Source organism: Trichoderma virens, assembly GCF_000170995.1.
Source record: "Trichoderma virens Gv29-8 chromosome Unknown TRIVIscaffold_92, whole genome shotgun sequence".
NCBI lineage: Eukaryota > Fungi > Ascomycota > Sordariomycetes > Hypocreales > Hypocreaceae > Trichoderma > Trichoderma virens.
This window is the reverse complement of record NW_014013657.1, coordinates 1,611,379-1,632,720: the sequence shown is the minus strand read 5'-3', so window position 1 is coordinate 1,632,720 and position 21,342 is coordinate 1,611,379. Positions and strand designations below refer to the sequence as shown.

Below are 21,342 nucleotides of genomic sequence, written 5' to 3'. Positions count from 1 at the left end.
AAGAATATGACAACAAACACACAAAAAGTTTAAAAAGAAGAAGAAAAGGCAAAAAAGGATTGTCAGAAGGAATTCTTCATCGCTTGTTATGGACGAACGGGGAATCGAACCCCGGACCTTTCCCAGGCGTGGATACCAGCTTCCAGGAGGAAGCTAGATGCTAAGGGAAAATTATACCACTAAACCATCCGCCCAGCTTAAGCTGTGTTGACGCCTCGGCGCACAAACACTGCTGATGAATGGAGGACTTGCGATTGTTACGACCAAGTTGGGTGTCACAGCGTTTCTGTCTACTGGGCAAAGTGAGAGATGAAAAGTTTCACCAGGTGATGCTATGTATTTCTCCAGAGTCGCTTCTATCCTGTATAACCGCTACTTAACACGACTGAAAAAAAAAACCTCCCACGAATGGCACAAAGAACGGAAAAAGGCAAGATGAGAAAAAAAAAAAAAAATCAATTGCGGCCCAAAAATGATGTGCGCCCCCAGCTGTCTCCAGCGCCGAGATATGAAAATGAATTCAGTGAACAAAAAAGGCCCTTTCTGCAAAGGAGAGCGATGATGATGGTTGGTTTATATACAAAAAAAATGTTCTGCGGGTGGAAAGAGAGGAAATCCTAGCAAGAGCGGGCTGCTCTACTCTTTGGGGAGCAGCTCGACTGAGATTCCGCTGGGCGGCTTGGAGTTGGATTGATTCGAACTGCTGCCGGTAATCGTCGGGGCATCTCCATCTACTTCGGGGTCGTACTCGTTGTCCATGTTGTTGCGCGAGCGTCCGTTGATCTTGATACGACTCTCGCTTCGATCGTCTGAATTGGTACCATCGGCGCTTGATCGCCTTCTTTCGTAGTCGTCGTCGTCGTCGTCGTCATGGTCCTCGGACGGCAGCACCTCGTGGTCCGTCACTTTCTGCTTGATGAAGGAGTCGATGATGTAATACTGAAGGGCGTTCATGATGAGGGGGAAGATCATCATGACGAATGCGACCTGGAGCTTTTCGTCTCCTTCTGTCCATCGAAGCGCCCAGTCGCCGACTCGGGAGATCCAGGGCATCATGATGAAGATGATGAGAACGCAAACCTTCATGCCAAACAGCCCGGCGAAATATATAAAGGATTGCTTGAGCCACCACCAGGCATTCGGAGGGTTTCCGTAGTATCCCGACTTGATGGACTCGACCGGCTTGCCAAACGGTGTCAAGCTGGCCAGGGCGCTGAAGATGCGCAAGAGCACAATGAGGATGGGGATGCCGACAGTGGTCTATAGTGGCAAAGTCAGCACTCGAATTCAGACGGCATAGCATCAAGAGGGCAAAACGTTGCTTACATCTATGGCCAGATTCAAAAGGTAAAAGGAGCAAGGATTGGGCACGTAGCTGTCGTCGCCTCTAGCCACCAGCCTCTCCACCACGGTAGGCTCTACCTTGATGGAGAAGCGACCGCTGGTCAACATGGACATGAAGATGTTGGACATGTGCACCAGCACCGACCCAAAGACCTGCTTTGAGACGTCAAAGAACCAGACCTTGACGGGCCGTCGTGGGTGCTCCCTCCAGCGCTTGTAGACCAGCGACAGCATGGCCAGGCCGCCGAGCGCCGCCTGGACGACCAAGGCAAAGGGCCCCAGCAGCTGACATTCGCCCTGCGAAGAGTCGATGTGGAAGGGTCCAGAGGGAGACGAGGTTGCCGTGGCCGTGGCCGTGGCGAGCGTCGATGTGAGAGTGGCCATGGTGAGGATTGCGGGAGTAGGAATGTCGACTCCTATCGCCGCATCACGAGCGAGTTGCATGCCGTGAGAAGAGCGTCGGGATACGAGAAGAAGAACGAACGAGGCAAACGGTCGCGAGAGAGAAGAGAGAAGAAAAAAAAGGGTAGGACAAGGTCTGGCGGGTATCGCCGCGGCTGAGTGGCGGAGCAAAGTGTGTCGAAACTGCTAATTACCTTGGGCACGGGACAGTGAATGATTGTCACGGGAGCCCTCCCAGAGACTCTAGTTGCCTTTTTTTCGGGGTGCGTGCCAGCACAACAAAATCGCAGCCAGTGAAGGGGCCAGGAAAAGGAAGAAAAAAAAGAAAGAAGCACAGCCAGGGACCGACGAGATTGGACGAAACAGGATTGCCAAACGCCAGCCGTGCGATGCTCGTGGTTACATCACTGGGTGTCGTTGATTACCTTATTTTCCAGCCGGGCTTGGGGGGTTATTAAGCTGCCGAGAGTACCTGGGAGTACCTGTGACAGGATGGCTCGTAATGGGCAAGGCGCGAAACGGGGTAGGGGCTACAAGGCAGAAGCCGCCCAATCACGGGGTGGCGTTTCGGATGACGGTCACGATCTGACGGCGGCATTCCATCCCTGATTGACTGCCGGCCCAACACTTTTTCCGCCTCTTACTCCAACTTCCGTAAACTACGGTGTGCTACAACAGTGGCCTGACAGCTGTGGCTGGGGCCGTGTATCTGTGGCTAGTGGCTGGTGGGCTGAGGCTGGTGAACTGGTACAAACCAACAAGTACCTTTTCATCGCTTTTTGGTGGGGCATCAAATCCAATCAATCACCAAGCGGGAAAAAGTTGGAGGGCTTCTGAATATCAGTCTCACGACCAAGACCACGATCCCCTCTCTCTCGAGACTCGGCCCCCCCTTCCCAGCGCATCGCCAGCTCTCGCCCTTGTACAATCAGCCCGCCATGTTCCGCTCGCGGCTGCTACGGATGCCCCGCCAGGCATTGGGCCTGAATCTGCGCGCATCCGCCAATGGCTCCAGCTTCAACTCCATCTTCAACACCATGAATGCCAGACGGAGTCTACACTCGGTGCCTGCGCTGCCGCACGACTTCTCTGAGGGTGTGCCCAACCTGATGAGCCCCGGCGGGTTTGCTCTTGCGTGGACAGACTACATGACCGTTACGGTGGACAAGCTCAATGCCATGATTGCCGGTAAGCAAAATGCCCCAATCTGATCTCCCCTTCTCGAACGAGAAACTCTGAATTGACGCTGACCATCTCGCCTCCAGGCACCGAGCTCGAAAGCCACGACGTCAAGACCATTCTCCTCATGACGGCCCGCGAACCCAGCCAAGCCCCCATCTTCAACCACGCCTCCATGGCTCACAACAACCACTTCTTCTTCCAGGGCATCGCCCCCAACGGCACGCCCATGCCCGACGAGCTGCGCCGCGAGCTCGAGGCCTCCTTCTCCTCCATCGAGTCGCTCCGCCTCGAGTTCATCGTCACCGCCTCCGCCATGTTCGGCCCGGGCTTCGTCTGGCTCGTCAAGGCCGGCCCCGGCGACTACCGCCTGCTGCCCACCTACCTCGCCGGCTCGCCCTATCCCGGCGCCCACTGGCGCATGCAGTCCACGGACATGAACACCGTCGGCAGCGACGGCTCCGCGCGCACGTACCTCAGGAACCAGGGCCTCGGCGCAAGGAGGAGAGTCGGCGACCTGCCCCCCGGAGGCATCGAGCTGGAGCCGCTGCTGTGTCTCAACACCTGGGAGCACGCCTGGCTGCTCGACTGGGGCATGGGTGTGGATGGAAAGGGAGGAAAGGCTGCCTACGTCGATGCTTGGTGGAAGCTGATTGACTGGGAGAAGGTACACCAGAGATCTGGCGTGCTGCGCCCCGAGTTCATGTCGGAGACGTCCCCATGAAGAGGTGGTGACGGGCAAGGGAGGAGATGAAAGAAGAAAGAAAAAAACAAACAGAATAAGAAGCCAAGAGAATTGGGTGCCTAAAGAACAAGAGAGGGTCAAGATCAATGTGTATATGTCATACTAAAAAAGGAAGACGCTCCGCCGGCGTTCTTGATATGGGGCGTTGGAAATGTTCGTATCAAGACGCCTGGTCGGAAGAGATGTAAGATAGTGTAAAGGTACTATATATACTTATTATGCTCTATCTGAAAATATGAGTAACGGACGCACTTTTGCGGAGAGGCGGATCAAGTTGTTGTCATGAGGGTAGGATGTGGTCGGGATGGATACTCAGTGCCTCCTACCCTGGAGCCAATATTGATTTTTGACATTTCGACAGATTGTAGCATTTTCGTCTAATTCCGCTTGGCATGTATAGTGCGTCTATTCTAACTAGCATGAGGAATATAGTTCATCGAGTATTGGCAGTGAAGCTTCAACATCAACGGGACTCGTGGCTGAAATACCGAGCAAAAGCTTCGTGAAATCTGCAAAACACTCAATCCAGCCAAATGCCAAAATCATAGGGCTCTACGGAGTATAGTCACAGGTAATCAAAGTGCGCACCAGTGATTTGAATAAAAATTTTTATATTTGATTGCATCAATTTTCTGTAAACCAATACTTCTTCTCCGCGTTCAAAATCCCCAAGCCAACTATATATTCAAAAACTCGTCATAATCCTTTGAAGGACACTTTCTAACATCTTATAAAAGGTATCATCAATCTTAACTCTCAAAAAAAAAAAAAAAAAAAAAAGAAAGAAAAGAAAACAAACGGTATCCCGCGTCTTTCGCTATGAATCTTTGTCTTCACTCGCCATATTTTTCTTTGGGGGGGGGGGGGGTTTAATGCAAGAAGAGAACAAGGGGGGTTTTGGAAGAAGTAGAATCAACAGCTGGGCGCAGGCAGTCTTGCGGCTTAGCCTCAGCGAGAGAAGGGGATATAATGTGAATCAAGGAGATTGAGAAGAGATAGGGAGAAGAAAAAAAGAAAAAAAAGGAAATGGTCATCATTCATTCTTCGTTATAAACAATAGGAAAGTCATCAAAAATAAGAAAAACAGATAAACAGATAAACAAATCGAAAATAAAAAGATTGAATAAAATGTATCTTTTTATGTTTTTTGCAACTTTAAATCATGTTACCGTTGACGCTGATCTCAAAACCATCGCCCTTCTGCTTCAGTGCCTTGGCCAGCATGAGCTCTCGCATCCAATCAATACGCTCATCACGGTTCTTAACCGCAAAATGGTGCGTCTTGCCGGTGCCGTTGACGCCCTCGGCCGAAGCGTTGGGCTGAAGAGAGCTATCACGCTTGCGCAGCCGAGCTCCGTTCTTATCTTGAGGGATGAGCTGGAAGCTAAAGGCACCAACGGGATCGCTCTTATCGCGGTTGTGGGAAATAGAGACGGCCTTGAAGGCTGCACTGAGCTTGGAAGTAGATGCTAGGCTGGAGCAGGCAATCGCGTAGTCGTCAATGTCGACATACTCGAGCGTGCGATCAACCTGCTGAGCATCCTTGTGCATGTTCAGGCGGGTGCCCTTCAAGGTGAAGTAGCCGTCCTGCCATTCATGGCGAAGCATGCGCATCTTACGCTTCTTCATGGGACCTTGGAAGCTGATGCCATTGGCAGGCATTGCGGTCGGTGCCTCCCTAGAGTCACCAGGGCGCACTGAGGGGATGGGAGGAATGGCCTGCTCATACGTGGTGCGGTCAACAGGTGACCAAGGATAGTTGAAGCGAGGGGGCGCTTGGGCAGGTTGAGGCTGCTGCTTAGGCAGCTGCTGATGAGGTCGGACTGGAGTTCTAGGAGACGCCGACTTGGGCGAGGTGGCCCTTGGATAGTTGCGGGTTGCCCGGTTCTCATCCAAGGCGGGAAGGACAGGGAAAGAGGGGCGGCGGCCAGAAGCTCGCGACTGGGATCGGTTGTGGCCCACGGTGGGAGCGGCCCTGTAGTTCATATCGGGAGGCACCGACTGAGAGACGTCGCGGGCAACGGGCCCAATAGGCACAGCCGTGATCGGAACATCCATCTCGGAGAATGGGGTTCCGAATCGATAGGGGTTCTTTGCAGTTTCCAAGTCGGGAGACAACGGGTCAGCCTTGTCCATCTGGTATGGTACAAACTCCTGCTGCAACGGAGAGGAGCGGCGTGTTGCCTGCTGCTGCTGCTGCTGCTGCTGCTGCTGCTGCTGCTGTTGCTGTTGTACAGGCTGAGATACTGGTGGTCGAGGAGGTGCTTGTCGCGCCACGTTCTGAGGGTTTCCTGGGATGGAAAGCTTTGGCAGACGTCGCAAGCCTTGGTGAGGTTGTGCAGATGGTGTAACTTCAAAGGGGGGAGTGAGTGGCACTTCATTGCTGCTTGGGTTGGCCCGCTGAAAGTTGAGAAACTGGCGAACGTTATCTTGAGGGTCGCGAGCCTGCAAGTTTCGAAGGGTCGTTTCCTGAAGGTACTGCAGAGGCGGCAGGCCGCCAGGGCCAAGAATGTCGGACGATGCCACCACAGACGGAACCGAGTCGGAAAATGGCCGAATCGTCTCGTTGGGATCCAGAGCCCTGGCTGTGTCGGGATTTCCTGCATCGCCATAGATGACAACAGCTCCACTAGCATTGTTGATGTCAATATGGGGGTTCATAGCCTTGAACTCCTCAATGATTTTCTGCTGCTTCTTCCACTTTGAGCACTTCTCGCCCTTGGAACAGTTGTGCGGCTTCGGAATGACTTGCTCAATGCCAATGATGGACACTGATTCCATTGGAGTAATGGGATCGGTAGCCCGGCGGACCCTGCGCTTGCTCTCGTGGCGTCGCGTCGAGCCTGCATTGTCCTTTTTCATCACCTTCCTGGCTTCACGGCTCGGTCTATCCTCAATTGGAGTCGTAGCCTGGGGTGAAGCAGGCCTGCTGTCCATTAATGCCTGGATTTGATGCCACACCCTTGTTCGAATTCCGAAGGAAGAGATGTCTAGCTCTTTCAGGTCTTCAAACTTCAACGTAATCAGGATAGCACCGTTGATGTCATTTTCGATGAACCTCTCCGTAATTGCCAGCTCAATACCGGCATTGAGCATTGACTGTGCTACCATCTCGGGTGTCCATTCTGACAGCGTCGATGAGTCGAGCTCTGCAGTGGTGTATTGGAAAGGGCCGTTCCAGCGAGACGACCGGGCATGAGATACGACTTCTCGAGGCACCATTGGAGTCATGGGCGACAGTGTTAAAACTACATCGTCTTCACCTGCTTGGAACCTCGCATACTGGTCGGCAGGGAATTGGAAGAGGTGTGGCCCGCGAGGGCCTTCAACCTGCTTCGGAGAGTATTCAAGATAGAACTGCGGGACTGCACTTGAACGGGGGGTGGGGACCTCGTCGTACGAAGAGAGGGTTGTGAAACTCGGCTGCCCAGCCTGCGAGGACCCGAAGTTAGCGTCCTGTTTCCGCTTCCAAGAAAATAGAGCAGAATGGAAGGGAATCCACTTACCGATTGCAGACTCACTCGGGGTGAGTTATCTTCCGGCTCGCTCATTTCATCCTCCTCATCTTCTTCTTCATCCCAATCTGTATCCACGAACTCTGTGGCTACTGACGTCGGTCTAAACTGCTGTGGCTCTTGCTTGAGGTTAAAAAAGGTATTCTGGGGAGCGGGCTTCTGGCGCATCTCCTGGTATGTACGGCTCTCGCCGACATGGAAGGATGTGTAGTCCTGAATAAGCTTCAAATTAGTGAAAAGCAGGAGTGGAAAGATGTGCAAGCAGCCTGTTACATACCATCCTTCTAAGTGTACGTGTGCTTTTTGCTTTCTTCTATCCTTTGCTTTCTCTTCTTCTTTTCTGTTCTTGGTGAGGTGGCCTGTTTAATACATGGAAGTAGTGAGGGTAGCTCCAAGGTGCTTCGGGATAGCTCGGAGACAGGTAGAACAAAGATCAGCAGCCGTTGCCAGCAACTTTTCTAAAAGAGACGGGAAACAGCTCAGCAATGTAACGATGTAGGTGCTCAGAGCTACGATAAAAAAGAAGAAAAGCAATACCAAGAAGGGAATTAACAGCTCGATATGGAGTAGATGTCACCAAAACGAGATAGACGTCGCAAAGGGGGAGGAGAATTCTGCGTCTCAGTGGGCGGCTAGTGGTTGATAAGTATTCTTCGTGAGGGCCGAAGGTCGCATCTCAGGGACCGCCTGTAAGTTCGTGCGGGCAAAAATACGCATACGCCTACTGTACAGCTGCGCGTTTGAGCAAGGGGACTCGGTCCCGGTAGTCAGCACCAGAGCTAGTCTGTAATGCGATGTGATGAGCACACCGATCCGGCTCGCGAGTCGTTGCGGGGGACAAGAATAGCAGTCCCACAGGCAAAAAGAACGACAAGCAACAGCACAGGCCCGTACGAGAACAAGGTGACACAACTGGGCGCGGTGCTAGAGTCAAAGAGCTGGTTCCTATTGGCGCCTGAGGCTGGTCCCTTCTGCCGTGAGGGCGGCGCGAAGACGACGGGATCGATTGGACCGCCAGTCAAACGCTGGTAGATGGTGTCGTTTCTTCCAGCCAGTCAGTCGTCTTGGCCGCCCATGGAGGCTGCCGCACTGGTCCCATCTGTGGAGCATGTGCAGGGTTATCGAGCTTTGTGATTTGCCGCATAGTCAAAGACCGTGGCCGCCGGTGCTTGTCCAAATATAGCCGGCGCTTAGGCGCCGTGATCTCTTGAGCAGCCGACTAGGATACGGACCAAGCTCTAGCACGGCCCTTGTCGACAATGACGGATCAGTTATGCACAAGCAAGGATCTCAACGCAGTCTCTCTGTACCTGTATGCACGGAGCATGGGAAGCGGGCTCCCAGTGCTGCGAGAAACAGAAGCACCCAGCACCCAGCACAGGCGAGAGAAGGGAGGCAAGGGACCGAAAGGCTTCATCCGTCTTGCTTCCGTCCTGGCCCTGCATTCATGCATCCCCGCTTCGTCTCACAGGCACTGCAAGTGGTTGAAAGTCTGCTGCGACATCACTTGCTTAAAAGTGTAAGTGCTCCGTAACCTTGCAAATCTCGGTGACCCAACACATCAAAAAGGTGACACTTTTCAACTCAACACATGTAAACACCGACCCGAGCGTCTCCTCCGTCAGCATCGCGAGGCCCCATCAACTGCAAAGCAAGCAAGGGCAAGGCAAGGAGCTCACAAAAAGCCACACTCCGCAAACTGGCGGTGGAATATCAGATGCCGTCATTGTGGCCTCGTGACTCAACGAGTCTTTCCCTTCACAGACCAAGCGAGAAAGGAAAAAAAAACTTTTGGGCTCCAAGACGGGTCCCAGGATGGAGCCTTTTTTTTTTTTTTCTTCCTTCTCCAGCCTCCGATCAACAAAGCACTCTTTCGTGCAGTAGTCGGTGAGGCCGACTAGCCTTCTAGGCGCAAATCGCCCGGCCGGTGGCTTGAGACTGTCTCAGCTGCCATGTTTGTATATGTCAACGGTCACGCTCGAGGCCGAGAATCCTTTGACCGTTCCCACTTCTGCATGTCTTTGGCGCCTTGATCTCCATGTAAGTGCGAACGGCAAGTGCATGTGTGTTGGTTCTCTCATTGTGACAGACCCCACAGTCGGCCGCCAACCGGCCACGGCTTCTCTAGGCGCTACTCTGATTATCATTAACGCTTGCATGCTTGCCTCTTTGGGCAATTGTAGGTGTTGGACGGGCAAGAGATTGAAAATCCCCAGCCCGTGATAATCACATCACATCGTTGGCGTTGTGATGACCTCGGGCAAGCTAGTGGGACGGTCCGGCTCACAATGACATTGGGCTCATCTCATCTCATCACACGGACTGATGTGATGGCCACGGGAGGCGCAGGTTTGAGACATGGCAACATGGGAGCATACCAGTACGAGTATCCGTATCGGTATCAGAATGCAAGTCATTGAGCAAGTCGAGGCCTTGTTCGGTCTGCTTCGGTCTGCTTCGATCTGTGCTGCAAAGCTCAGTCTGTGCTTGCCTCCTCTGCTTCCTCGACCCTGGCTGCGGTGACGTGAATTGGTGATGCTGAGCAAGCAAGTCTCGGCTGTCGGCTTCCCAATGCTAGCACAATGACGACTGAACGAGGCACAGATGATGATGGTCCTGCTTACAAGAAGCTGCTCGGCCGCACGGCGGTCAATCTCGATAGGCCGAACCTTGCACATAACCTCCATGTGCGGCGCCGCTCACGCATAATGAGGATCTGGAGCTTGCGCAACCTTGATCACGGCCGGACTAGCAGCTGGGCTCTATCAAAACCAAGCCATTCCCAAAACCCTGCAAGCCACCGCAGTCCGTGATAGGGCAGACGGGTATCACGACAACGTCGCTGGGATGGTAGATAGACTAGCGACCTCGGTCAAGCAGAGAGATGCGACGTGACACCAGGACAAGGGAGCCGATCTTTCTTTCGGAATCAAGTCAGCTTCCCAGCCGCTACCCCACACCGTATACGGCAGAAAGCAGAGGGAGAGGCTCCAATTGGCGATAAGCAGCAAGATTGATGAGGGAAAAAAGAGACAAAGAGAAAGGCCAAAGCCCGTGGGAGACACAGAAAGGGAGGGGTGTGGTCTCATGCGCTGTGGCCCGTGCTAGCCACCCTGGGCAGCAGCTGCAGGACCCCTGGCCCCTGCGCATACTGTATCTTTCACTGTGCATGAGACTATCCAGCCGGCAGAGGCATTTCGTGCTACTAGCGACCGACTAGAGGACAAGAGCAGGGAGGGGATGGGACGATAATGATGTCCCCTCGTTGCTCTCCAGCAGCGGTACTCATACTCGTACATGTATGTCTTACCTTATGCCCGATTGATACAGTACGGGTACCACCAAATTATGGATGCTGAGCGGGGGTTGCAGCGACTTGTTTGATATCAGGCAACAAGAAAGAGAAGCCAAGACGATTCGAATGGCCGAAATCTCCCTTGTGCAGCCAATCCAGACGGCGATATTCCAGAGACTCCACGTGCTGGCGAGGTCACGCAGGCCAATTGGGCACGGCACAATTTCACTCCCACGACCCAATCACAGCGCCGCACAGGCCTCTGCGATGCCCATTGGCCAGATTTCCATCAATCGCATCATTCGCCCTACTCGTGCCATTTCAGCGTTGACGGAGCGAGGACAGGAGACAAGAGAAAGAGGAAACCCGTCTACCCTACAACGTGCTTCAACGGCCCACCTGATTTGCACGCTTTGGAGTCATAAACGGTGACTTGTAATCCCGCGTTTGGCCGTGAACTTGTTCTCGACGCCTCCCAAGCAAGCTCCGTCTCTCACTAGCCAGCTGATTAAAAAAGAATCAAACTAGTGCTTCGCTCCCGTCTCCAAGCCCCCCAGTCTCCGCCAATGCCTTGCATTTACGTAGTACCTCAGGCAACGGAACGGCGCCGGCAAGAACAAATGACTAGCATGGACACAGACAGGCAAAAGCTACCATGGCCCAAGCATGGGCCGTTGCTCACCGACATGTTCAGCATCAAACGGAGCCTCTACAGGTACAGTATGGAATCTGCCCTTGAGGTGGAAACCTAGAGACAGTATTACGCAAAAGAAAACCGCAAGATAACACCCACCCCGGCGGCGCAACGTGCTGCAGACCAGGGCGGTGTTTTTGCCCCCTTGGGAATTTTTTGTTCTCTCTTTTCGTGGTGTCTCACAAAACTACGACGTTGAGCTAGGTACTGACTACGGGCGGAGAATGTTGAGCCGATTCTTCACAAACGGCTTGCTAACGAAGACTAGACTCCCGCTAGACGACGGATGGGGGCGCCGTCAACTTCATAACGGAAGACAGCTAGTCAGAGGGGGACGGAGTACATAGTAGAGTCGAGAGAAGGAATGCTCGTATGAGCCAAGGGCCGTCTTGTTCTTGCCCGCCGGCCCCGAGCTGCACGAAGCCCGCAGGGTTCACGCAGGTGAGCAAGCAGGAATCCTTGAGCTTACCCCATACTTGAATGAAGAGGCAGGCAATGAGCCTATCCGATCCGGCCGAATAGTGTGATAGCACGAGCTAAAAAGTCCACAGCCAGGGTCTTTAGGTCAGTTCTGATACCCTGATGATCACCAGCTAGGAAATAGCACCCGTCTCGCCACAGTGCGCAAGACATACGGACCCGGACCCGTACAGCAAGGGAAAGCAATCTTGGTCCCCTTGTCTCTGGTTCTTGGCCAGGAGGGGAAGCTAATCCATCCCACAAGCCACCAGCCACCAAGAGGATCCGATCCGAGAGAGAAAAATCAAAAGTGACGGGCCAGTGGTTGACATTGCTCATTTCCGTCGACCACCGGCCTCAAACACCAGAACATTAGACGTCCACCAATGGCTTGCGTGAAACCCCCATCTCAAAGGCTCACATGGCCGTGAATGAATGCGCCCCAATAATTGCTGTGTGGTGGATGGTTCGCAGCTTTGTCCGAGTTCCACAGCATAGACGAGCATAACTGGCTTGGTGTGCGAGTGGCTACCTAGGGCGAATGCGATCGGCATGTGCAAGTATGTACACCACCGACTCTCGATCACGCTGAATCGTACACTGTACTACAAGTACCACTAGTCCAAGCAGACTCTCTCGGACAGGTAATCTACGGCGAGAGAACAAGATCCATGGCAAATCACACTGGGCTGGACCTAGTTTGGCAACACTAGCCTCCAGTGCGCGTACTGTTATAAACTCCGTACGAGCATCAAGAGAGAGAAAGAGAGAGAGACAAATTTTCATGGGCTTCGGAAGCACACCACCCGGAAGATCCACTAGTAAAAGTACTGCATGTACTCCGCAACAAGTTGATACTGTGCATCTGGGGATAAGGGCCCTGGACACCTCGGAAGAGAATGCCTTCGCGTTTATTCCCACTCGTGTACAGCTCGGCTTTGTTCCTGGAGAGCTGTCATTTCGCCCCCTGCCTTTGTGTAAAATATTACCAGTCACTCAGCAATCTTAAAACCCAGCATGAGCTTACCACCTGGAGTCGTGATAGTATGATTAATTTGACCAGTCAGTTTGCCCAGATGGATTCTTTTCTCTCCGAATGTGCGAGACCCGACGTGATTGACTGACTCGAAGCTGTCATGCATGCCTCGTACTAGGGACCTTTTTAGAGCCGGCCTTGAACGACCTAGACTGGGGAGCTGCGCGTATCCGCATCAGGATGGGTGGACGCTAGTTGCCCTTTCCCAAGAGGTGGCATTAGTCGTACGCGGAAAATAGCCTCCATTTTACCTCGCAGTCGAGATCGAAGCGGACAAACCACCTAGTGGCGAGGGATTAGTACTTGTACAAGTATTCGCGCAAATACCTGCTCCACAATGTTCTAGTATAAGCTAAATTGGCAGCTTAGAGGCTAGCCTTACGACACTGTGTGCGGGCATTTGCGAATTCATGGCCAGAATATGAGAGCTCAATGCGCCATGTGCTATGATGGAGGGTGATAGCCGGTGATTAGTTTGACAGAGTGCATGTGGCGTCCTTGAGGCTGAATTCAAGAGATTAGACATTCAATCATAAGCACCTATCGGCGTCGATGTTGGTAATATGTCGTTGGGGAGCTGGCGAGCCCCCTGTTACGCACGGCCACACTACTCGTGGAAATCGGATATGAATGCATGTACTTCGTATGTGCCGGAGAACAGAGCCGGACCATGTCCATCAAGGCCGGCGATATCATGGCGACGGACGGGGAAAGAGGCGACGGAGCCGGCGTACGAGTAGCTGGTCTCGATTTCGAGAGGCACTGAGGGTCGCCCACTTTCGAGGCCAAGTCTTCGCACTACCTACCTTCTAGCCCAAGTACTACCGGGTAGTACGAGTTCTCGTAGTATGTCCAAGAATCAAGTCCAGGTGCTAATACGGGTGCGATCGGTCAACCGGGGACTGAGGGGTCGCGGTCAGTAGCCGAGACTGCGCAGCGGTGATTGCACATGGTATGGTCCCAGCTGGGCAGGGAGGCGAGGCCAGGATGCAAAGGCACGACAGTAGACGGCAAGTATCCTGAGGCATCCTTGAAATATCCGCCGAAGGGCAGCTCTACAACGACCCTGTGAATCCAACTCGTGAATCCCGAGAGTACTTGTGGTGAATAGTCGTCGTGTATTAGGCAGTGAGTGGCTGACCGTAGTAGCAGTAGTAGTACTAGCTAGTCGCAAAGACGGTGTTACGACTGGTAGAGTGCCGCACTAGACACAACCAAAAGCCGATGCTAAGAGACGCGGGGCTCCTGCGAGATCCGAGAGCAGAACAGAGGCTCGAGAGGCACTGAGAACGTGGGTAGCCCAACGGCGCAAAGTGTGACATACACAGCTTCGGCACGAGTTGCAAGGAAATTAGCGAGCGCGAGCCCGTCAGGCTTTATACTCACACGATTAACGAGCTCGAAGAAGCGAGGGAAACGATGTGACGCATATCCGACAAGAGCACACGAATCTGCAGCATTGAGATCGATATCACCAGCGGCAAGGTGACTGAGTCGAGAGCTTTGACCTGCCGGCGTGTTGGCCTCGGCGCTTAGCGGTTCACGACAGCCGAGATCAGACGCAGACGCATCGGCGGAAAACTCGTCGCGGAAAGTTTAGGCCACAATTACTAAGAGACAGAAGGGATTGCGGGCTAAATTAAAAATAGCATCAAGCCGTGGTCTCACGACGGCCGTGGCAGACACGTGCGCGCTGAGTGTTGAGAGATGGCACCGCGATAGCCCCAGTAGTGTGATTTGCCGCGTCATGACAAACAGTTACGTTAGATGGTAGCTTGTATCTAAGCGCCCGACGGACAGCATGAACAGATGGCCGCAGGATCCGTCGCCAAATTTAGCCCGCAATCGGGCCAGAGTGAGTGAGGGGTTAACTGACTCAACAGTAGACGGAGCAGGGATTTCTCTGCTGCTTGTCACTCACTTTGGAGGAACGAGAACCGTTTTTGTCTCATTCGGGATCTCTGGTAATCCTACCCGATATTACCTCCTTGCTGTTGTATTGTGTACAGTACAATCAAATGTTCCTTCCTTGAAGACACGCAAATTCGCCAGCACGGCAAGGTGAAGGAGAAGCATCTAATATTCCCCCTATCCTACCTAGTAGTTTACGCTGCTCTTTCAATAGCACGGCACTGGATTCAGCCGTTTTAGGCAAATGGGCTTTTCTTGCCGTTATCTCATCTCCATCGACAAGACCAGCAAGAGCAAGAGCAATCCAACTTCCAAAATGCTACCCCGGCCCACTTCCTCCTTCTTTATTCACTCACTCAGTCAGCCACACCTGCCCGAGGCCAGTGAAAACTGAGAAGGAGCAGTGCTTCTCTCCTCACTGAGATCGGTCCAAAGTGCGGCTTTGTCTCCGCAGCGGAGCCCCCGTGCATGCGATTGGTTGTTTCTGGTAGCCCAGGCCCTGCTAGCGCGGCACGCTACCTGCGCAAGTGAGCCAATCTCGATCGACAGGTGGTCTGTTGACAGGGACTGGTCCTTGCGCAGAGAAGGCGCTACAGTTCGGTTGGTCCCGCGGCCCCTGCCGCTTGCTGCACGAGCCAGCATTTCGTCACATCCCGTTGTCGAATCAACGTGGCCGGAAGCTCTCTTGCGCAGCGGGGCCAGCCCACTAGCGCGCAACTCTGCCGCCACAAGGAACCCTCACCTTGTTCCCTTTCTCGCTCGGCCTAATCCCAACTACAGAGTACAACTGCAGAGTACAACTGCAGAGTACTCGTACAGCTGCTCGTACAGGCAATCCAAGCACAGGCCTCGTGCTTCATTCTCGGCACCGTTCCTCTTCTCCCTTGCGTCCCCTGTGGATTTGCCGTCGTACGTAGTACCTATGCTGTGCGCTACATCGCCGCACTCACCCGTGTACTCGTACTTGTGCTCGGCGTCTGCGGGAGACGACGCCGTTTCTCAGAGCTGCGCTGGAATCCCTGCAGAATCACCTGCCAGGGTTTGGCTCCTTTCGCTGCGACGAGAGTCTCTGTTGCGGCCCGTTCTCTGGCCAAGGTACCTATTGATTCCCAAGGCAGCAATTTATGGAGAACATGTATCAACAACATAGACCTCTCAGTACCGAGGCTCCATTGGTACCTGTACCTGTCGAAGCACAGTGAGGTCACCTTACTTGCGTGTACCCGAGCTTCTCCTCCACGACTCGGCTGTTGACAGTCGACCGTCCTGTACCTGCTTGGTGCGAGCATTACGCTGCCTTAGCACTACTGCAGCAATCCCGCCAACAACACAGAGCCACCAACGCCTCTGTGGACGGTGGGCACCTTTTTGCACGATTTGCCGTTGTGATTCATCTTGGCGACCAACAGCAAATCCCCATGTACCACTCAGGTGCCTACTTGTCAGGAAGCTACTGCGAGTACGGAATACTGTATAGCAACTGCGGAGACCCAAGCTTTTCTGCTAATGAAGACGACACCATCAGCTCTTGTGCCGGGGTCTTGATCTGCAGTCTCCTTCGTCCAAATATGCTGCCAGTCGCCGATGCGGTTTAGGCCTTTTGGGCCGTTAGCGGGAGATGGAGAACAACCCTGGCAGCTCTCGCTCTAGATACTGCGTTCGTTCACGTCAAGCACAAACAGAGTTCAAGTAAGCCCTGCACATTGGGCTGCAGTGGCAGGTCAGACGACATTCCCAAATGAAAAGTAAGGTACGGACTTGCACAGGGCATGTTGAACGACACACCGTTCGTTTTGCACCGGCGCTGCTCATTACACGGAATGCGGTGCGTGTGAACACATGGCCATCCGCTGGTGATGGACAGGGCCTCGGGCATGGCTCTCTCATGGCCGACCTGCTGCCCACGTTCTCGTGGGGATGCCAATACTGGTACTGGAAGCATGGCACCTTTTTCGGCGTCATCGTGCCCAAAAGGCCCAGGCCAAGCGTCCAAGAGGCTTTTAGCCCTTGACCAGCGGGTCCTTCGGACAGACATACGAGTAACTCGTGCGGGTAGCTCGTCCAGCCATCACCCATTTCTTTCCGCTGTGGCGTTCGGTGTGGGTGACATGTCCGCGGGTCCAGACAGGCATCCAAGAGGAATTTTCTCGCCTCGGTGGTTGGCCCAACCCCCGGCAAGCATCTCTCACGCTAGAGCTGCTCTTCCGCACATCCACCGCCCTCCATGAGCCAAAGGAGCAAGGGAGCGGCGTCCAGACGACGCTCATTGGCTGCTCTAAGCGCAGCTCTGGACACAAGCGTCATGGTTCCAGATGGACATAATTAGTGCCATTTGATTGACAAAAATAGCAACATGAGCTGCAAAACCTCCCTTGCGGAATCGGTCGAGATGGCCTTTGACGCTTGGCCGCGAGAAAGGCGGCCATGATATAAGTCCATGGCCCATCCTGCTCCTCGAATTTAGCCCTCTTTTCTTCTTGTGTTGGTGAGAGTATCCAAGTGTCGCCAGAAAGGCTTTCCCCTTCTCTTTTAACCCTATTTCCCCCTCCGCCCTCTTCCTCCTCCTCTTTGATCAGGCATCATCATCATTATTTCCAGTGAAAAGCAAGCCGGACTTGCTTGGAACCAGTCGTTCACTATACGCACATTCATCTTTATTTCGCGCAATTTCACCAGAATCCGTTGACGGACGAACAAAGCGGCGCCGTTGTTTGATACGACAGCTCGCTTCGACTTACACCGACCACTCAGATCTGAAAAGACCGACTTGTAATTTAATATTTTCAACTTCGGGCCCGGACAGCCAGCTTGGGCAGGACAGCACAGCCAGCAACAGTCTAATCCTTATCGCCTTTCATCGTCCGAGACTTGGACCCCCGGCAACAGAAACGGCGGCATTGACTGGATTTGCTCTTCGTCCCGCTCCTTGCCCAGCCCCACAACAAAGGACGTGACAGTGCGAGCAGCAGCCGGTCAAGCACCGTATTGCACACCCCTGTCGGACCGTGGAAGTACACCCCTCCCCTGGTCCCAAAGCACAAAGAGAAGGTACCTTGGGTGTTGAGCATCGCAAGCTACAAATGTCTACCCTGCCCCCCAATCACCACAATATCTTGACAAGAGCATCAATGAATTCCGTACACATGGCCGTTTCGCAGTCTGGGAAGGCCAAAGCGGCCCCCAAAGCCAACAATGGCTCTACACGACGTGGCACACAGATGCACCGCCGTTCAAGAACAGGTATGTCACTGACACCGCGGAGGCACTCTGCACTGGAATTTGGACATGTCTCGACTAACGCGGACGTCTGCTCCTTAGGATGCTATACCTGCAGATTAAGACGAAAGAAGTGCGACGAGGGCACGCCTCTTTGCACGGCATGCAAGCACCTTGGCCTGCAATGTGAATATAAGCGACCCATGTGGTGGAGCAACAACGATGCGCGGAAGAAGCACAAGGAAGACATCAAGGGCATCATCAAGCGCAAGAAGTTGTCGGAAAAGTCATCGCATGCTTCCATCTCAACCTCTGTCACTTCCTCGCCCCCTGGCCTCTCACACTCCGTGCCCTCATCTGCAACATACACCGATCCCATGGACCGTAACAGGTCTGCATCCATCGATTCTCACTTCTCAAACGGCTTCAACTTCAACGGCCCGCTGCACCAGGCCGACTACTCCTCTTACAGCTCTCAAATGCCCCCTGATTTCATGATTGGCTCCTACTCGCCCTACGAGATTGATGTCAAGACGGAGCGACAAATGTTCATCAATGATATCCCCACCCTGAAGGAGTCTCAAGTTTCCACCTTTAGCACTTACTGCCCACCTCCGCCACCGGGGACCATCCTGCAGTCGGGCAGCCTGCCTGGAAGCTGGGTTGAGCAGGTTCACGAGGAGCGCCGCGAATCGCTGGCCGAGGAGGCGCTCAACGTCAACTTCTTTGACTTTTCTCACGGACCTTCCTACGACTCCAGGCAGGTCAAGATTGAGTTGGATGAGAACGACCAGCGCCTGTTTGACCACTTCATCCAGTTCGTCCTGCCAACCATCTTCCCCATCCTGGAGACGAACCAGCATGGATCAGTTGCGTCAGACCTGATTCTCCCTGCCCTGCAGTCCAACAACACATATCTGCACTGCTGCCTGAGCATCGCCGCCCAGCACCTCAAGTCTCTGTCAGTTGGCCCCAGCGAGGACATTGACCACGACATCATGCGACACCGCTACGCGACTATCTGGTCGCTCTGTGAGTCGCTGAAGCGCGATGAAAACTACCAGCAGATCCTCGAGGCTACTCTTGGGCTCATCTTCTTCCAGTGTGTCGTTGGCCGCTCGTCAAACGAGGAGCTGCTTGACATTGCGTGGCACCAGCACTTCCAAGCTGCCATCAACCTGGTCACCAAGCTGGACCTCCCCCGTCAAGTTTTGGACCCTGCCACGCCGATGACGCAGACTCCGTTCAACATGACCCTGACCGCCTGGATTGATATCCTTGGCGCCACCATGCAGGGAACATCCCCTACCTTTGCGCACACGTACCGCGAGAAGCACCTGTCTCAGTCGAATCCCTACATGGGTCTGCGTGAGCTGATGGGCTGTGAAGACCGAGTCATGTACCTTATCTCTGAGATTGCCTGCCTCGAGTCGCTCAAGAGAGACGGCATGGATGACTTCACCCTCTGCCAGCACGTTTCTGCCCTTGGTGAGCAGATCAGCCTCACTGAAGTCAATGAATTTACGCCCAGGATGCCCTACAATGCCAATGGCACGCTGTCGCCCAAGCAGCTTTCCAAGAACATCACAGCCGCCTTTCGCCTTGCCGCACGCATTTACCTGTGCAGTCTGGTGCCTGGCTTCAGCCCCGAGCAGCACTCGCCGATGGGTCTGGTTGATAAGCTTACCAATGTCTTGCGATTTATCCCGTCGGGCCCTGAAGGGTTTGACCGCAGCTTGGTCTGGGTCTACCTCTTGTGCGGCTCCATCAGCCTCCCTGGCTCCGAGTTTCGCGCCCTGTTTGAGGAACGCGTTGCGCAGCTCGGCGAGCAGGCCAACTGCGGCTCTTTTGGCCGCATGGTCATGGTGCTGCGTGGTCTCTGGCTTCACAACGACAACTTGTCGAGGCTCGGCACGCCCGAGAGCGCGGGCTCCGACGTGCCTCAGCCATATCTCCACTGGCGAGATCTCATGCGGATGCAGAACATGGACTACCTGCTCATGTAAGGCAAACTTGGCATATCTTTATAAGCTGGTCTTTGAGGTGTGACAAGCAAAAAGAGCCTGTCTGAACAGCCACTGTTCCATGTTCTTCCTTTTCCGCCGCAAAGGCAAAGCAGGCATTTGCCACTTTTCTTTTCTCTCATGTTACTTTTTTCTTCTTATTATATTTTCATTCTTTTTTTATGATTCTTTCTTGAGAGATGTCATCTCTACCTTTTACACATATACCCCTTCTGAGACGGGATTATTAGAGGACGCCGCAAGGCAAAGCAGGGCTCACAGCGGGTTTTAAACAAACAGAGATTAGTGCGATATGGGAAAGCCTTGGATACTTTTGACACACTTTGGATAACTTGGAATACTTGGAGGAACTAACGAAGATTTTTGCGTGGATGTTCTGCCTGGATGGCAGACTGGTGACGAATGATGCATTTTGGTTTTCTTTTTGCACGTTCCCCTTTGTGGGACAGCGAGTTTGCGGTATCACACTCAGTATGCTTATACTATATACCAGGCTGGCATTGGGCTCGGCGCAACACGTGTGTATTTGGATTTTTCTTTTTCTTTTCCAGGCCTTTGAGAGGACGGAAAGCCTCCATGGCTGGTTATCATGAAGCATCTAGCATGGGTATGGGTCCTAGGATACAGAAAGGATGAGAGCAAGCTGGCGGCCATCAGGGACGGGATTTGGGAAATTATGGAGTTCCCATTGGGATGATACATGTCGTCTTATACAGACATGATTTAGTTAGTCTAAAATATCAATTTTGTGACTATTCATAATGTATACTTGCACTTGTTTTGACCATGAGCCCTGTGAGGCGGATCGCATAGTGAGAACTGACGACGCTGGTGCTCTTGCATTTTGCATTGATTTCTGCACAAATGTGGTTGGATAGGCAATGAATTGAGTCTATCATTGCACTGACTAGGGTGTATATTTATACGATTTACGACATGATGGATCTTTTCATTGGTCTATTTACGGGCTACTGCATACTGAATATGCTTATGGATATTGAATAATATTGGGTGAGAATATGCAAGATGCAACCGGTGGAGGGTGGCATTGGCGGGGAGAAGGCAGAGGAAGCGATTCCTTGGAGAGGGGAACTTTTGGACAGAGATAGGGCAAAAGAGAGAAGAAGAAGAAGAAGAAAAAAAGAGTGAGCAAGTCCACATAGGTATGCCGGGCAGATGGAAACAGTGATGGCATGTTTTTCTTCTTTCGACTATCGAGATGCTGCCTCCACTTACACTGAGAATTACGGCATTGGGTAGGGATTCAGATAGCCTGTCAAATTCGGAATCTCGCCGGATTGGGTTTTCTTGTGTGCACCCCTGTTGCAGCGAGCCAGGCCAAGGCAAAGGTATCAGCTGACCGGATAAAAGAAGAAGTAAGGTTTTGCGGCTGGGCAATTGAGATGGGGAACGGGATAAAAGCGAACAGGCCAAAAACGCAAGAGAAGGAGGACGAGATAATACTCGTACAACTTGCTCGGCAGGTCTGCGGGCGAGTCCCGACTTTTACAAGGGGGGGGGG

General features: G+C 53.1%; 5 protein-coding genes across 5 annotated transcripts; 2 read left to right on the top strand and 3 right to left on the bottom strand.

Moving 5' to 3' along the window:
* Window positions 1-693: 693 nt before the first annotated feature.
* TRIVIDRAFT_117826 (uncharacterized protein) lies at window positions 694-1,740 on the bottom strand (the record flags this gene model as incomplete). The annotated part of the gene is made up of 2 exons (XM_014094432.1): window positions 694-1,260; window positions 1,327-1,740. Coding segments are annotated over 2 exons (981 nt in total), but the record flags the coding sequence as incomplete, so codon positions are not given.
* A 1,140-nt stretch (window positions 1,741-2,880) lies between these two features.
* Window positions 2,881-3,900, top strand: TRIVIDRAFT_217309 (uncharacterized protein; the record flags this gene model as incomplete). Its single annotated transcript, XM_014094431.1, has 2 exons — window positions 2,881-2,934; window positions 3,012-3,900. 2 exons carry the CDS (start codon window positions 2,895-2,897, stop codon window positions 3,647-3,649), a joined length of 678 nt encoding a protein of 225 aa, XP_013949906.1.
* Window positions 3,901-4,474: 574 nt separating this feature from the next.
* TRIVIDRAFT_175398 (uncharacterized protein) lies at window positions 4,475-7,368 on the bottom strand (the record flags this gene model as incomplete). The annotated part of the gene is made up of 4 exons (XM_014094430.1): window positions 4,475-5,461; window positions 5,495-5,881; window positions 5,948-7,102; window positions 7,177-7,368. 4 exons carry the CDS (start codon window positions 7,351-7,353, stop codon window positions 4,826-4,828), a joined length of 2,355 nt encoding a protein of 784 aa, XP_013949905.1.
* Window positions 7,369-14,940: 7,572 nt separating this feature from the next.
* TRIVIDRAFT_64401 (uncharacterized protein) lies at window positions 14,941-16,656 on the bottom strand (the record flags this gene model as incomplete). The annotated part of the gene is made up of 6 exons (XM_014094429.1): window positions 14,941-15,206; window positions 15,323-15,344; window positions 15,531-15,679; window positions 15,794-15,852; window positions 16,051-16,226; window positions 16,366-16,656. The coding sequence occupies 6 exons, from the start codon at window positions 16,654-16,656 to the stop codon at window positions 14,941-14,943; spliced, it is 963 nt and encodes a 320-aa protein (XP_013949904.1).
* Window positions 16,657-17,723: 1,067 nt separating this feature from the next.
* TRIVIDRAFT_64402 (uncharacterized protein) lies at window positions 17,724-19,802 on the top strand (the record flags this gene model as incomplete). Its single annotated transcript, XM_014094428.1, has 2 exons — window positions 17,724-17,820; window positions 17,899-19,802. The coding sequence occupies 2 exons, from the start codon at window positions 17,724-17,726 to the stop codon at window positions 19,800-19,802; spliced, it is 2,001 nt and encodes a 666-aa protein (XP_013949903.1).
* Between the last annotated feature and the right edge of the window lie 1,540 nt (window positions 19,803-21,342).